We start from the raw sequence: 16,375 nt of genomic DNA, 5'->3' as shown, positions 1-16,375 counted from the left end.
TTACAATTTCAGCTCACACTTTTATATCCGGTCACGCGCTTTAAACGATACCGCTGACTCCAGGGCTCACTTTCGCGAGGATGAGTCCGTGTCCGCGCTTAATCGGTGGATGCCCTCAGCGCGGAAAAAATCGTACATCCTGAAGATGAATTCACACTGTTTCGTGATTTTACACATTCCTAAAAAATAAGTCATCATTTGAGACTCAGAGTGCTTACCGTTACGGCAGTTGGAAATGTAAGAACATTCCGGAGAGAATTCTCTTGCGGAATTGGATATATGATGACAAGTTGATTTTGAAGGTGGCGCCAATGCCAGTACAACATTGAGACCGTTAATGTTGAGTTTCTCGTACAGAGATTGTAGTGTAACATGGGACAAACCAGCCTCTGCCAGCTTCTGGACCATGTTTGTGGAAAGATGAAGCTTTCCATCAGACGTCTGGATGGTATCCTGTCATTGTTCCGAGAAGATGGCTTGATAGAAGGCCTCATTCGGCGATGCACAGTTACCATTATTGACCGTATAATTGTTTGTGTGCAATTTGAAGTGGAGGAGTGAAAACAATTTGGAGTTAAAATAATTTGCTTTGACGACTTCCAGATTGTCATGAGCGTCAAACTAAGCGGAAATCAGGGTTTCATATACAACAGTAATTTGTTGGTCGTCACAGATCTCGCGAATTTCTATATTTTTCAAGGTACTAGAGGTAGGAACAAGCCTTGTCTTCATTTTCCTTTTTTTTCTCTTTGCCACTGTCATGGCCGTGAACTTTCATTATTCCGTTTTAAATGGAAAACAAAACAAATTTTGCAATGCTTTCTTAACAAATGCGAGTTTGCATTTTCGTAGTTGTAATTTACAGTTTATCGAGTGAAATATCAACAATCTTTCTCACAAGTTTAAGATGAATATTTTATTTTAATTTTACCGTTTCTGGTTGAATTTGAATTGAAGTCTCATCTACATTTTTACGATCTCTTGTTTACTGAAAATTATGTTGTTTTTCTTATGGCAACATTTACACTTCTCCATTTTCGTTCATAAAACATACTTTCAATGTTTACCACCCTGGATTCAACAATGATTTCATTTTGCTTTTCATCTTCCGGTGAGTTGTTTAGGAAAGTTCTCGGTCATTTCATTTTATTAGGAATCAAATTCAATGCGAAATAAATCGTAGCACTCAGAAGTATCCACTTAAATTTTTCGCGGAAGAAAATAAGACGTACCGAATACACTCGTCGCGACTTTATAGATGGGGTGTTGACTTCACCATCCTCCTTTAGCTCGTTAAATTAACTTTTTTTGACCACTTTCGGCAAAAGCCCTGCCATCAAAACATTTTCCTACCTTCTTTCAAGAAGAAAACTTTCCATTTTTGTTTCTCAAACAACCACTTCCGCTGGAAACAATAGAAGCACCAGGGAATTTTGAAACGCTCATGGCGGCCATGTTTGTTTACAACTCGGCCGTGGATCTGATCGCGCGCGCCATCGCTTATTACTCTCGCGAGTAATTTGCTTGCGTGTACCTTGGAATTCATTCTCCGCGCGGTCAAAAAGACCCTTTCGAGCCTCCTTAAGGTGGCTCGTACCAGTTTTCATCTTTTTGATGGTTTGTAACTTTGAAAGAATACAACAGAAAGACTGACCAAGGCCAGTTGAACACTTTTACGGGGATGAATTACATAATCATTGATTATCCAAAAATAAGTGTCATTTCGTCACTAGCAGTTTTCCTGACAACGCTTTCATAGGCTCATTCAGACGCATTTTTTAGCTTGTGGCTTAAATAATTCGAAAACTAAACCGGTGATACCCTGATTTTTCTCAGTGATTGCTTTTGGCACTTGAAAAGGAAAATGCACAAAGATTTTTTAAAAAATTCTACGAAGCGGAATTTCAGAAAATCTACAAAAAGGGCAATTTTCACACATCACAAATTTCCTTCCGTCGAATTTTCTAGTCTTTTTTCTGATGATTCCTTTCGATGTTATTATCATATTGGAACAATAAAAAGAAGGGGTCACCGGACTTGTTTTCATGCAATAGTTTTCGTGAGTTTAGCAATTTCCACGCGCGTTCTCGCGCATTTAAAATTCTGGATTCTATAAGATCGACATTTGCTAATGATCTGTTTTAGCTACCGCTGACAATTGCGTGTGCTCGCGCGAGCACCTACGATCTGATGTAAACAGACGTTTACTGCTAAGAAAATCATTAAACAGCCGTCAAAGACAGCCTCCCGAGCTCATCTTAAAAATCCTACACATGACTTCTGGCTATATCATATTATTATCCTTGAAGTTTCAAAGTCTTCTTCCACTTCATGCAGATTATCCTTCACTTGAGTCCTTCTTTTTTCGCCGTCGCAAGATTTCATATCGGTTGAATATTTCTTTTAAATGTGAAGTGAAGCAACCTTTACTTCTCCGAAAATCGTCTTCGTTATCTTAATTTCTATCTCCTGCATTCACAGTAGCCGCTCAACACATCAAATACAAGGTCTTAGGTAAACTTCTCACAAGAGTAGAAAAAATTCCACGCGCTGCCGTCTTTGTTTTGAATTTTCATCTTTTGATCTCGCGCTTCTTTCGCATGTTTCTCTCGCGCGCGTCACGCAAGAGTGACCTGTTCCCCGCGCGAGGAAACTGGTACGAGACACCTTAAGGAGGCTGAACAATTGGCTGAAAAGAGTTTTCGCGCGCGCTTTTGCTGATGCAACTCAGCGCGCGCACAAGGATTGTAAAAACAAACATGCCGTCAAAAGAGTGGTCATTTTAATTACTCAACGCGTACCCGCACTATCTGTGCGATTTTTCTCTATAGTTGGCGCAGTGTATTGAAGGCTTTAATCTTTTATTACAAAGATATGTTAGAAAAGTTAACGGTGCAAAGAACCCAGCAGTTCTCAGCTTTCTCGTTGTTACTGAAAGAACCCAGTTGAATGCAGCGCATGCGTAGTAAGTCAAAAAATTGCGATTGAATGGAAAATTGCTTTCTCGGAAATATCCCTATTTCTTGAGAACCACTCATTAGAATTTCACGAAATTTGGCACGAAAATACTTGAGGAAATAAGTAACTGGAGTATTGAAAAAAATTGATTTTAAACAAAGGAAATTCTAGAAAATCGAGTGAACCTTGAACAAGGGATAATTGTACCCTTGATAATGGCGTCATGAAGTCGCCGAAACCTCGGGATATTATATCGCTTGTTTTTACCTGTCTATGAATTGAAGATCTCTCTGTTAAATTGTTAGCAAAATGGTGTTAACTTGTGAGTATCATTACAACCTTGTTGCATGCAAGTTATAAACAACATCTAATGACTAGATTTTCTACAAATTAACAAAACCGATTTGAATTGCCTGTTTCTATCTATTTACGTAGCCATGGCAACGGCACATACGTCAGCTTAACTTTAAAAAAGAGACAAAGTTTGTGTTGTTAACTTGCTAGCTGCCACTTTTGGTGACCAAGAAATCATGCAAGGGTTTTAGAGAAAATGGTGAAAGAAACAAAGGTATCAAAAACTGTCTTCAGCTACCTTAAGTATCCTAAATTTTTCAATTCGTCCATTCATTTACGGTCCTATTCGCGCTGCTTAAACTTCCTCAGGGATTTGTGTTCCATTCAATTTCTCGGCCGTAATTTTTCGTACTGCCATCTGCAAGAAACTTGCAGATAGCAATTTATAATGCATGTAACTATGACAATAGTTGGGATTATTGATAAGTTTGAATAATAATCGACAGATTATTTGCATAAATCTCTAATCATCCTAAATGGTTTTATTCATTTGTCCATCCATTCGCGCTCCTATTCGGACTGTTTCGACTCCCTTAGGCATTTGACTTCCATCATGATTTTATCTTCTCGGTAGCAATTATCCGTACTGCCAACTGCCATATGCAAGAAGTTTAAATTCGAAAATTCCCAAAAAATAAAGATGGCTAACAGTAAATACTGCTTTTGCTCAAAGGGTCATACTGCAAAGTAGGCCACACAATAATACCTACGCAGTTGTTTTTTTTTTTGTTTTTGTTTGAAAGCTGACTAATATACATTACAATAAACCCGTAAAAGCTTCTTTTCCCTTCAGAGAAGTTTATGATCCAGCAATAAGATAGGAATGCTTTCAAAGTGTTTAAATCCACATGCGATTCTCTGTGGAATCAGTTTACCTAACAACCTGATCAATATACTAACAAAAACAGGAACATTAAGACCTCTTTAGATAATCAAAGTAACAGAAGAATTTAAGGCCGGTTCAGTAAAATTTACTTAATAATAGCCAAAGACTGAATCTCTTAGACAAAAAAAGCAAAAACAAGTAAATTATTAATTATTCCATCGTCCTGACACGAAATGAAGTATTTGAATAACTAAACTTCACGCAACAGCTGAGTTTCTATTGGCTGAAAATAGATTAGAAGGTTATGCCCAAGAAAAAATAGTTCTTAGATCGCTTCACCTGCATGTAGGGTTGGACATGAATTTACACTTCTCTCGGAAAACTTTCTGAATGAGTTCTTCTCGATGATGTACACGTATTTGATCTATATCTGTCTTGTTTTGCCATTGTGCAGTATGATGTCTGCAACACAAGGTTAGTTTTACTTAAACCTATCATTAGCGGAAAAAAATATGGTAAAATAAACTTTTACACTGTTTAAGAATTGCTATTGTTTTAAAGCATATTTGTTTAGTTACCAACGATGGAGTTTTTCCTCTTGTTTTTGTGGTAGATCAGCCTTTTATGAATTAAATTTTTGAAGCTTTTCATGACTTAATAAATTATTTTTTAGTAGATCTTGAAGGGCTTTTAGAAGTTATGGCTTGCATCTGTTCTATGGACGAAATAGAGACAAAGCAGACAATTTCTTATAGTCATTTTCAAGTTTTTTGCGAACATGGTTCGAAAGGATCTTTAATTTTAGATGGAGAATCACCGTCTTTTTTCTCTATAATTCAGGAATTCCATTCCTGTCTGACATTTATCATGTGCAGTATTATGTAGATATCTCAGGTGGCAGTGCAAGTTTGAAAGCCAGTGGTGCTAAGATCATTCTAGAGCAAGTTGAAAAATCTGCACGAGCATAGAGAATTCGTTGCAAAGCGAATGGAGCAAGGAAAATCTCATTCTCTTTTCTCTTTCATCTCGGCTTAAAATTATCAAAGATGAAACCTACTTGGAAATATAATGTTTGTTGCCATAAAGTTGTACCACCGTAACAACTGAAACTGACTACTTATTAATAAGAGGTTCCTTTAAAATATTCAGTCCAGTTAACTTAGCACAGAGCTTTATATTTTGTAAAAACTCGCGCGGTGAGATAAGTAGTCTGAAAAAATTATGATGGAGGCTTTGACCATATGATATTTCCAACTTCTAAGAAGCACATCTAGAAGATTTCTATAATACCCTATGTGACTTATGAAATGTATTTTTTTGAGATTTATTTTTTAAAAATATCATTGAAGTGTTAAATTATTAATCTAGCCACTCGGCACGACTGATATTGAAGGGCTTAATAGTCAACAGTAAATTTTTTATGCAGACGACACTAAACTCTATTTATCACACCATGATTCCCTAGCATTGGAGGAAGGTATAAACCGAGACTTAGCCAGTTCAACACAATGGTTTCGACAGAATGGGATGTTAGCAAATCCAGACAAATATCAGGGTTTGGTTTTAGGAAACACTGATTGTGATTTCCAGTTAGAATGTGCAGAGAGGCCAATACCTACTTCCAGTGAAATAAAATTACTAGGTGTAACATTGTAGGACAAGCTCAAATTTGATACTCATGTTGCATCGATCTTTCGAAAGGTGTCGGGTCAGGTTAATGCTTTAAATAGGCTTTAAAATATCCTGTCTCTTATTTATTTTACCTCACTTTGATTATTGTAGCCAGATATGGCACCACTGTGGGGAAAGGATTACAAAGAAAATGGAAAGGGTAAATCAGCGTGCGCTTAGATCATGTATACAAAGACAACGGTATTTTATAAGAAGACTTGCACGATTGTATCGGCTTGCATACGACATCGAAGAGTCGTAGGAGTCAAGACATGTTGCTAACGGTCAATAACTGCTATCTATATAAGGCTTCCAGACCTATTACTGACTTAGTTAAACCAAGGAGGACTGATTACAATTTAAGAGGCACTAACATGCTTTCCTTACCTAAGGTTAACAGTACCAAGCATGGTCTTAAGTCATTTCGTTATTTTGCTGCTAAGACTTGGAACGCGATACCAGATGCTATACGCGCAAAGGCTGGCACAAGAACGTTTCTTCACGATATCCGTCGCCTAAAATTTTAACTTTTTAGTTTTCGATCTCTCTTTTACTACACATGTATACAAATATATATTTAAATTTTGAAATATCCTTTTTGTAAAAACATTTTACTTAATGTACATAGTTTCTTGATGTAGGTTGTAATTTTTATTCTGTATTTTGTTGTGGGATTCCTGGTAGGTAGCTTGTAGCTAAGTGTGGTGCCACATTAAATAAAGAACTACTACTACTACTACTACTACTACTACTACTACTACTACTACTACTACTACTACGCTCATTCTAGGTTTTTGTTTAATTCCAGACTTCAGTGACACAGACGAATGCCGCACTTTGGAGTTTGGACCTGAAAAAGCCTTTGATGGCAAACGCCTGGTAAACCACGTGATTCGCGTGGTGGAAATCATGATCGCAGGGTTTTGTAAGAACGTGTGCTACATGGAACCCGACTGTGTCAGTATTAATCTCGATAAAAGAGCAGAGGAACGTGGAAAGTATCTCTGCGAACTGAATAATGTCACTCACGAAGGACACGAACATGAGCTGGAGGAGAACATAGATTATTTTCATCATTCTGCTGATGCAAGTATTCTGTGTTAATCTATCTATTAATTGGTCCAAAAAGTAACGAAAAATATTTCAATAATGCAGCTAAGTTTGTTGTAAGCCTTCGTATAATTTTACTTTTCTTCTTTAACCGGTATCATGGCCGTATCATGTCGTGACCACTCGACTTGCTCACATTAACTTCTTTAAGCAATTTTTCAACCTGCACACACTTGGTACAGCGAAAATCAAAAGAAAGTGGTGTATTGATGTCCCTATAATGTTCATGAATGGCCAAAATACTAGGATGATTTTCTAAGTCCTGTCCATAGTCACTGTCATTTATCCGTGCAACACTGTTAGAGACATGGCATTAAATTGGTAGTCAGTTTTCTTTGTTTAACTCTTCCCCTCCATGGTCTGTAGGGGACGACTGATCATGACTAGTTCCAAAACTATCCTTTCTTTTGCATGAGGTAGCTACATAATTCTTTTCTATAAATTTTGGAAAAGAAATCTGATTGATCCATTTAGGACTACTTACCGGTATGAATTAAAAGGTGTCATCTGAAGTTGTGGTGTAAGAGGTCATGACTAACGAGAATATTGCGGAAGGAAATCCGTTCCGTTGAAGTACTAATGATCAAATTAATACCTTCATTCGTATTCCACGCGGAAACTGCCGTCTTAAGCAAATGATACAAAAAAGTAGTTGATTCTAATGAGAGCGAGAAAAGTAGGCAATATTTTACGGAGTACTACTTTATGGGTTACGTTAGTTCTCGTATCTGAGCCAATTTTTTTTTTTTTCGTATTAAGAATTAATATCTGTGGGCTCCCAAAAAAATCAAAATTCGCCATGTTTGTGTATCACCTTTAGGTGTGTGATCGGATTGTGACTTTCCTTAGCCTACAGGTCCCATAAGGACCAATAATGAACACCGAATACGTTTTCGTAGCCAATATTTACCTCATTCTTAAAACTTGAATTAGCTTTGCACAATTAACACGTCTTAGACTCACTACAAAAAGTCTATAATTGAGATAAATCGGATCAGAGGAGAAGAGAATTTTACACCCATTGTTTTACTAGCTTCTAGGCTTTAGAATACTACATTTTTGCTACTTGATGATGGCTTCTCGGCTTGAAATTTAGAAAGTCAACTGTGTCCCTTGTCACTGCACCAGGATGTACCCCATGACCTTGATATGCTTGTTTCCATTGTCTGGCCAGTGTGCTGCTTGATTGCCACAGGTGTTGGAGTCATCAAACAGCCCTCCAGTACCGAGCCCGATTCTGGAGTCGCACGATGAGCAGTCATTCTGCTGGTTTGCTGCGATGCCGATTCTTGCTTTGGAGTGACGATGGTTGTCACCTACAGCATTGAATCCTTCTTTGTTACAGTTGGGCTGCAATGAGGCCTGTAAGCCAATCAGCGTCTTCGACGTGTTACGACCAAGTGCCGTAGCACGGTATTTCCCATTAGCGATCAGTGAGTAGAGTGAGTTGGCGTGCGTGTTGATGACAATGAACCGGAGCTGATGACCAATCTTCATACCGAGGTAGATCTTGGAGAAGGGTGTGTTCCAGTAAGTCGGTAACTTAGTCTCTTGTAAATCAAAGCCAGTCCTGCCTCCACCAAGGTGATAGACATTTCTGTCGCTCCAGAAATGGGAATTGTAATGGAAGGTTCTCTGAAATAAAGAGTGACATTTTTATTTCATTTCTTTTTTCAGTTTCAATAAATCAAGAGGTTCTGAAAGAAGACAGGGAGTTTACCTCTGCACCGTCAATCCTCATGGCCAGTGTCCATCCTCCACCGCCACATCCAAAGCTTCCCATGTGACAGTAAACTGGAATCTTTTGAGAGCCAAACACCAGTGGATACACTTTGCTTCGTCTCGAACTTATGACAAAAGAGAGCATTTAACGGATTGAGTCAGCTGTATGAATGAGAAGGGTCCTTATACCTACAACAATGGTCTCTAAACATCAAGCGAGCTATTTGGAATTTTGAAATGAAAACATCGTACTGTTTCCTTACTTTTCTTTGTCGTACTGCTCCTTGCAAGAGGAGAAGGGACGGGCTGTAAGAAAGAAAAGACTGCGGTGTAAAGATGTGAGCGAGTTGAGAACACTTTGAACATGAAAACATCAAATGCCACTCCCCAAAATATGATCCAAAAATGTACCTGGAGGCTTTTGAGGCAAAGCGTCCTTTACCAGCGCAATCAGATCGTTCATTTTCGTTTTAGGCGTCTTAATGTCTTTGCTGATCTCACCGCAGTGATTGGCGGTACAAGATTGTTGTCTGGCGTCGCTTAAGACAGCAATCAGCTCGAGGACATTTGCGATTAAAAAAACTGCATAAAGCAGCGCATCTTGAGATTGATCGGCGTCGGGAAATAATTTTTGTGTTGCTCAGCCGGTGAGTAACTGATTGTGGGGATTTTGCATCGTTATTGTTTGTTATCATTGTTAAACACGACTCGTATTTTCTTGCTCGCACTCAACAACATCCAATAGAAAAGTTCCAAGTTTAAGTTTGTTTTCAAGTTTATTCACTGCGTACATTGCTAGTGTCTTCCAAAGAAATTACCGGACTTTGAAAATCTGTTTACAATATAGCTGTCTATCTACTGGAGAATGAAAGGCCAATTTGAGAACGGCGGTACTGCGATTTCATAAAATCAATTTTATATGTTTATCTTTAACGAACTGACTATTTTTGCATGCATGCATCCCTAAACAATTACTAAAAAAAACGCGAGGTGTCCTCAGCTCTGCATTTAAGTTCAAACGATTTGTAGAAATCACTTAAAGGCCGGGTATTACAAGATCATTTGGTTTTATAGCTTTTTAGAAACTGAGTTGATCATGTAAATTGAACAACGTAAAGTCATTAATCCATTGGGAACCTCTGACATTGACGTCTACCCTTTTAATTAACAAATGGTAAACACCACAGCGTACACTATTGAGTTATGGATGCTCGCGGGAGGTTGCTAAGCACGAAAGAAGCGAAAGAGACGCTCGAGGCGATAGTCGAGAGCGACTCTAGCTTCTTGAGTGCTTAGCAAACCTCCCAAGTGCATCCATAACTCAATAGTGTACGCTGTGGTGTTTACCATTTGTTTTATAACATAACATTGATACATTGTAGCTAACGAGTTCCCTTTTATTTAACAAATCTTACGTGACCAGAAAAAAAACAAGCGCGCGTGGAAAAATATTCTTTGCATTTGCTCACGTCAGCAGCGTACACCCATGGGCAAATGGGGGACACTAAATTGACCATTCAGAACGCGCGCTTTGCTTTGGTTATGTTATAATTAAAGAGATCATTTGATTGTCGCGACTGCCTGCACTGACAAAGCGTATTAAAATAATTTCATTGACAAAGAACGTCGGTTTAAATACAGAACAGAAATTAAGCTAGACGCATTTACCCTTCAACAAAGTATTCCCAAGCTGTAAAGATTCTCAACTTTTCATCCTAACATGGAATAATGCTTGTATTCCATGTTAGGATGAATAGAATTGAATTCTTCTTCCCAGAAAATAAAATATGTAAAGCCAAAATAAAAAGAATTAGTTATATAAAGATGCTAATCAAACACGCATTTCCTAATTAAAACTAATTGAAAGTGTTTCAAGTTGTTTTTAAGAGTAAATTCAGTTGATATGTGATTTTTTGTGATCTCCTTTTCGCGTACCTGGGTATGGAGGTTGCGCTCTTTTGTTAGTTCGCCCCCTACTATCTTTGCGTTCGACAGTTCTTAGAATTTGCTGCAAACATAATATATAACATAATATATTTTCAAACCAGAAAATAGCATCACTCGTTTCCACTGAAAAAATGTTACTAACCGATCTAGCCACCACTGTTTACATGATTTAATTGAATTTATTAAATCAGCCAAGAAACTTTAACCGTTCTCGCGATTCTTCTCCGCATTAGATCGAAAGCAATCGAAACGATCCACAGTGTTAGGTTTGTGCCTGAATTCCCCATTTTGCACCACAGTACTAGCTAGAAAGATCTAAAAACCCTCTTTACGTTAAAAAGACTGTGCATTTTAATTAAGAAGAAAATTATTTTCGCAGCACTGAACCCCAGTGACCAATGGATTTAAGCGAACTCGGTTCAGTCGCCCACCTCATAACTCTTTCATTTTACATTTTCTGACCTGTGTGGCTCACAGACAATTTGATTAAAACCCGAATTGGTTTCACACAATTGAAACGAGTTAGACTAGATTTTAAGACAAATCCGCTGACCAGAGGAGAAGATAATTTTGAACCAGTTGTTTTATTAGCTAGTAAGCCTTAAGACAATACATTTTTCTCATGTGGTTGTGCCAGCTAATGTGCTTGTCGATCTTGACGCCTGAGAGTTTTTCATTTTGGCTTCTTCTGTTGCTATTTAAGTAAAGATCTAAGGTTGGGTTGTTAGCGTATTTCAATTTCTGTCGTGTAGCTATGAGTAGGTGTTTCGTCTTCTTTGTGTTAGGTACCATTTTGTTTAACTTGAACCAATTGCTAGCATTGTTTAGGCTGACTTGCAAATTCTGTTGGATACGATCAATGGAGTGATCGGAGGTCCATAGCATTGTATCATCAGCATATATTTCGGGGTCAGAAGTTGATAGGCAAAGAGGTAAGTCGTTAATATCAAGTGAAAAGAGGACGGGACCCAAAATTGATCCTTGTGGAACGCCTTGTGGCAACGTGAGAGGGTTGGATAGTGATCCAAAAATAGCGCATGTTTGAGTTTGATCGCATAAATACGGTTTGAACCATCTCAAGGTTTGATCACTAGCGTGGTATTTAGCGATTTTAGATAATAGAATGTCGTGACTCACTAAGTCCAAGGCTTTGCTCAGATCAAAAAATATCGACCCAAAACACTTTATCGATAGCCTTCAGCCAGTTGTCTGTGAGGTTCAACAGGACAGTTTCGCATGAATGATGTGAGCGATAGGCAGGCTGTTTGCTGTATATAAGGTTATTGTCCCATAAGTATTTTAAGTAGCATGACGCAATATCTCTTTCAAGAGGTTTAGAGATAACTGGCAGGATTGAGATAGGCCTATAGTTGTTTCTATCATGAGGTGAGTCTTTCTTGTAGACAGGAGTTAGCTTACTGTTTTCAATTTATCCGGAAAAACGGCTTTACTGATGCGAGAATTGTAGATGTTGGTCAAACAATTAGAAATCGCCGGTAGTGCTAGTTTTAGAATTTGAATTCCAATCCCATCCGAGCCTGTGGCTTTGTTTCCTCCTATGCGCTTTGTATATTCTTCAACTTCTTGATTGGTCATGAGGGGGATATCAAACTGCGTAGAGACATCAATGTGAAATGCTAGCCTCTATGTTAGCAAGTACCTGTTCGTTGACTGTGACCTGAGCCACGTTTGCAGCCCGCTTTATGTTAGTCCCGGAAATGATCGATAGTTAAAAGCATCAGCCATGGAAAATGGGTCTGTTATTTCTTAGGCATCCATTTCAATGAAAGAGGGTGTTAAAGGAATCGGATATGTTGGTACTGCATGTTTAAGAGTTTTCCAGAGTTTTTCGGGGTTGCCCATATTTTCAGTGATTTCGTTTCTCATATGGGCCGATTTTGCGTTAGCGATCGTTTTGACAACTTGATTCCTTAGCTTCTTATACATGGTATTCGCTAGGACATTACTTTTCGCACGTTTCTTGAACTTATCTCTGTTTCGGATACAATCAATGACAGAGCTCAGTATTCATCCAAGGTGGCAGCTTTTTCCGCTTTACTCTTTTCTCGACAATGGGTGCGTGCTGGTTGATTACACTATTGAAAATCCGCTCCAAGGTGTCCAACCTTGTCGTTAACATCTTGGGATATATCAAGCACTGACCATGGAGCGGTATCTAGATCGTAAATAAAACTGTTTTTGTCAGAATTATTAAAGCTTCGATATATGATGGTATCATGATGCAGTTTGGGGGATTTAAGGCCGCGAAACTTGTGTACAAGCAGACTGGATAGTGATCACTCAGTCCATATATTGGGACTAGGGTTTCGATGATCCGCTCTGGATGCGAAAGATAAACATGATCTAGCAACGCGGCCGAACATCGAGCAGCCCTTGTAGGGGTTGAAAAAGAGACGATCTGTTTCATTCCTGCGTCCCGAAACATTGTAAATAACCTACAAGACCCATTTACTGCTAGCAAGTCGATGTTAAAGTCACCAACCGCAATTACTTCGTTATACCTGCTCATAGAAATGCCGATTAATTGGTCAAGAAATTTGTAGAAATCAGGACTTGAGCCGGTACGGTGGGCGGTAAATAACAATGAATAAAATCTTTGGGCCTGATCGATGTTGTTTCATTTCCAGGCAGAGATGTTCGAGCTAAATGGATGAATCCAACAATCGAACTCGACGACAAAGGAGAGAATTGTTAACATAAGCGGCAACCCCACCACCTCTTTTTGAGTCGCTCCGATCACAGTGGTGAATCTGATAATTCTTCGAAGCAATCATGCAGTCGCTCCAAGTGGAATTTAGCCAGGTTTCACTCATTTCATAGACATCAAAATCATTAAGGTTCATCTGAGTCTTTACCTCTTCAAGATGGCGAGAAAGAGATCTGACATCTGATTTTATCGGGAAGGTGGGATGTTCCAGTTCGAGATCGTAAAATTTCCATCTGTGGTGTCATCTCTCGCTAGTGGGCCGAGGTTTGAAGAAACATCACCATGCAGAGCAATAAGTTCGATATTAAATGCCGAACGGTGATTACCATAGTAGATTGCCACAACGCGACTGTACCCGCTTCTCTTGAAGAAAGTAACATGGCGGCTTTTGAATTGCAAACATGCAGGAGCGTATTCAAGATAAGTAGTTGTGGCGCCTTGAAAAGCCATTCCAACTCTGTCAAAGCTAAACATGTCAGCTTGCAGCTCCCTGTAGGAGAACCAGGCGAGCGTAGCTACCAAACAGGACCAAGAAATTAACTTGAAGGCCACTATCGAGATTTCGGCACGCATTCACATTGGACAGAATTGGCTCTGTTCAAGCCAGTTGAAAGATGGCTATAATTTGCGAAAATCGGGCCTAAACTTTTACAGATACTTTTAGAAGTTGTGTATAAAACTCTGAACCCAAACAAATCTACGATCGCGAGTTGACATGGCAAGATTTAACTTTTTTACAGTTTGCACCTTTGAATCCAGTGGTGCACAAACAGCGATATCCTTTTTCGGTAAAACCGCTTTGACAAGTCGCATTGTTATCGCAAGGGTTATCAACACAAGCGCTCTGAAGCCAAAAGGAGAAAATATATTAACAATCTTAGTATCATACGTTGAAATATTGATGTCGCAGGTTGCATGGGTGATCAATTATCTTTAAATTTTAGATTTAGAGCAGGCCACTGAAAATAAGTTAGAAAACGAGGGGCGCAATGATAGTGCTAGATATAAAAATATCTGTGGTAATATTAGAATTATAGCTATCATTTCAACACCTATGGTTGAGAAAGTAGATTTTCGTCGCTGAAAATAAGTATTTTCTGATGATCCAACACCTACCTCAGCTGCATGATAAAAATAATATTGTTCTTTCTTCAGCTCGCTTTTGTGTCCTTCGTGAGTAACATTATTCAATTCACATTTGTACCCTCCATGTCTACCCACTCGTTTATCAAGATTAATGCTGACACAGTCAGGCTCCATGTAACACATGATCCCACAAAAATTCATTGTCATGACTTCAACGATACGAATCGCGTGGTTTACGTGACGCTTGCCGTCTAATGCTTTTTTAGGTGTACACTCCAAATGGCGGCATTGGTCTGCATCGGAAAATTCTTAACAATTTAGAAGAAATATAAGAAAAGGAAAACAATGTTAACAGAGATAAACATAAAAGAATAGATAATTATGGCAACAATAATATTATGATTATAGTATGGCAATTTGATTTTATCAACTAAGTTGAAATTGTAAATTGGCCACCGTAAAGACTTTTAAAAGAGCTGACGTTTCGAGCGTTAGCCCTTCGGCTAACGCTCGAAGCGTCAGCTATGAAACCCTTTACGATGGTCAATTTAAAATTTGATCTTAGTTGACAAACTAAACCAATATACCTTGTTACCCCCACCGACGCAGCGAAACAGTTTCTTTAGAAACTTTCCCCCTTCATAACATTGAGGTTTAGTAGCTTTAGTATTTAACGACAGTTTATCCGTCTAAATACTTAGGTAAATTCCTAAATTTTTCAATTTGTCCATTCACTTGTGATCCTATTCGCACTTCTTAAATTTCCTCAGGGATTTGTGTTCCATTCAATTTCTCGGTAGTAATGTTTCGTACTGCCATCTGCAGGAAACTTGCAGATAGCAATTAATGATACATGTAACTATAGCAATAGTTGGGTTTATTAATAAGTTTGAATAATTATCAGCAGATTATTCGTACAAATCTTTAAGCATCCTAAATGGTCTTTTCCATTTGTCCAGCCATTCACGTTCCTATTCGGACTGTTTAAACTCCCTTAGGCATTTGCCTTCCATTTTAATTTCTCGGTAGCAATTATCCGTATTGCATCTGCCATATGCACGAAGTTTAAATTCGAAAATTCTCAAAAATAAAGAGAAGAGAAGTAAAGTTTCACAGTCAATACGCAAGTTCTTAGTCTGAATTAGTAAAGCGAACTGAATCGTTGGATAAATCCTAGAATGATGCAGATCAAGTAACAAGTCACTTCTGCAAAGAACTTGTATTGCAGAAAAGCGTTGCTGTGTGACATCTTTTTTTTAACCGATTATATTTACTCAAAAGCTACGTAATTGCCATGAAAGGTAAATTTGTCGATACACCCAGACTGAGGCAGTTGTTTGTTGGGGAAAAGTTGACTAAAACTGAAGTAATATCTTACTTTATCAGCACAATAACCACAGCAGCGGATACAAACAAGAAGTGTGGAATCAAAAAAGAGTAAACTCCTTCATTGCGACAATACAAAAAATGAACAAATAAATAAAGAGGTGGATACATAAGTAGAAAATATTACAACAACATAAAAAAAAGACAGAAGATCTTTCGCAATTCGCTGCGTAAGAAATGCACAAAAACTTACTCAAACAAACTATCCGCCCACTCATCATCCATTCACCCCAGAGGTTCTTCGTTGGGGAGTTTAAAGGAATTTAAAAGTGTTTAGCAATCTTTAAAGGTTTTTTTTTTTTTTTTTCGGAAATAAATAACAAAAACCCATTAAAAAAAATAGCAGGTAAGGGTGTGAAACGGTAAATATTATTAAGAAGGACTACTTTCCCTTCACTATCCCCACTCAGAAATGAGTAATGGTAAAACTGACCTTTCGATGAGACAGAGGCAGGTATCATGAAATACCAAAGTGACAGAACGAAGATAAAAATCGAATTCTTCATATCACAGATCGCTTTCTGAAACCCACTTTACGAAAAGTATGCAAATTAATGCAAAATATCTCCTTCAATTTGCTTTCCTTG

At 38.2% G+C, this 16,375-nt stretch overlaps 2 protein-coding genes across 2 annotated transcripts; one reads left to right on the top strand and one right to left on the bottom strand.

Moving 5' to 3' along the window:
* Window positions 1–4,482: 4,482 nt before the first annotated feature.
* On the top strand, window positions 4,483–7,431 carry LOC148729144 (uncharacterized). Its single transcript, XM_088725492.1, has 2 exons — window positions 4,483–4,612; window positions 6,618–7,431. The coding sequence occupies exons 1-2, from the start codon at window positions 4,543–4,545 to the stop codon at window positions 6,911–6,913; spliced, it is 366 nt and encodes a 121-aa protein (XP_088581618.1). The 5' UTR covers window positions 4,483–4,542; the 3' UTR covers window positions 6,914–7,431.
* Window positions 7,432–7,706: 275 nt separating this feature from the next.
* LOC148729143 (uncharacterized) lies at window positions 7,707–16,294 on the bottom strand. Its single transcript, XM_088725093.1, has 5 exons — window positions 16,222–16,294; window positions 14,433–14,710; window positions 14,047–14,160; window positions 8,640–8,777; window positions 7,707–8,554 (listed from the first exon to the last, which is right to left on the bottom strand). The coding sequence occupies exons 1-5, from the start codon at window positions 16,292–16,294 to the stop codon at window positions 8,036–8,038; spliced, it is 1,122 nt and encodes a 373-aa protein (XP_088581219.1). The 3' UTR covers window positions 7,707–8,035.
* Between the last annotated feature and the right edge of the window lie 81 nt (window positions 16,295–16,375).

Source organism: Stylophora pistillata, chromosome 6, assembly GCF_964205215.1.
Source record: "Stylophora pistillata chromosome 6, jaStyPist1.2, whole genome shotgun sequence".
NCBI classification, from domain to species: Eukaryota; Metazoa; Cnidaria; class Anthozoa; order Scleractinia; family Pocilloporidae; genus Stylophora; species Stylophora pistillata.
Note: the sequence above shows the minus strand (reverse complement) of the source record. Positions and strands in the feature narration are given on the sequence as shown.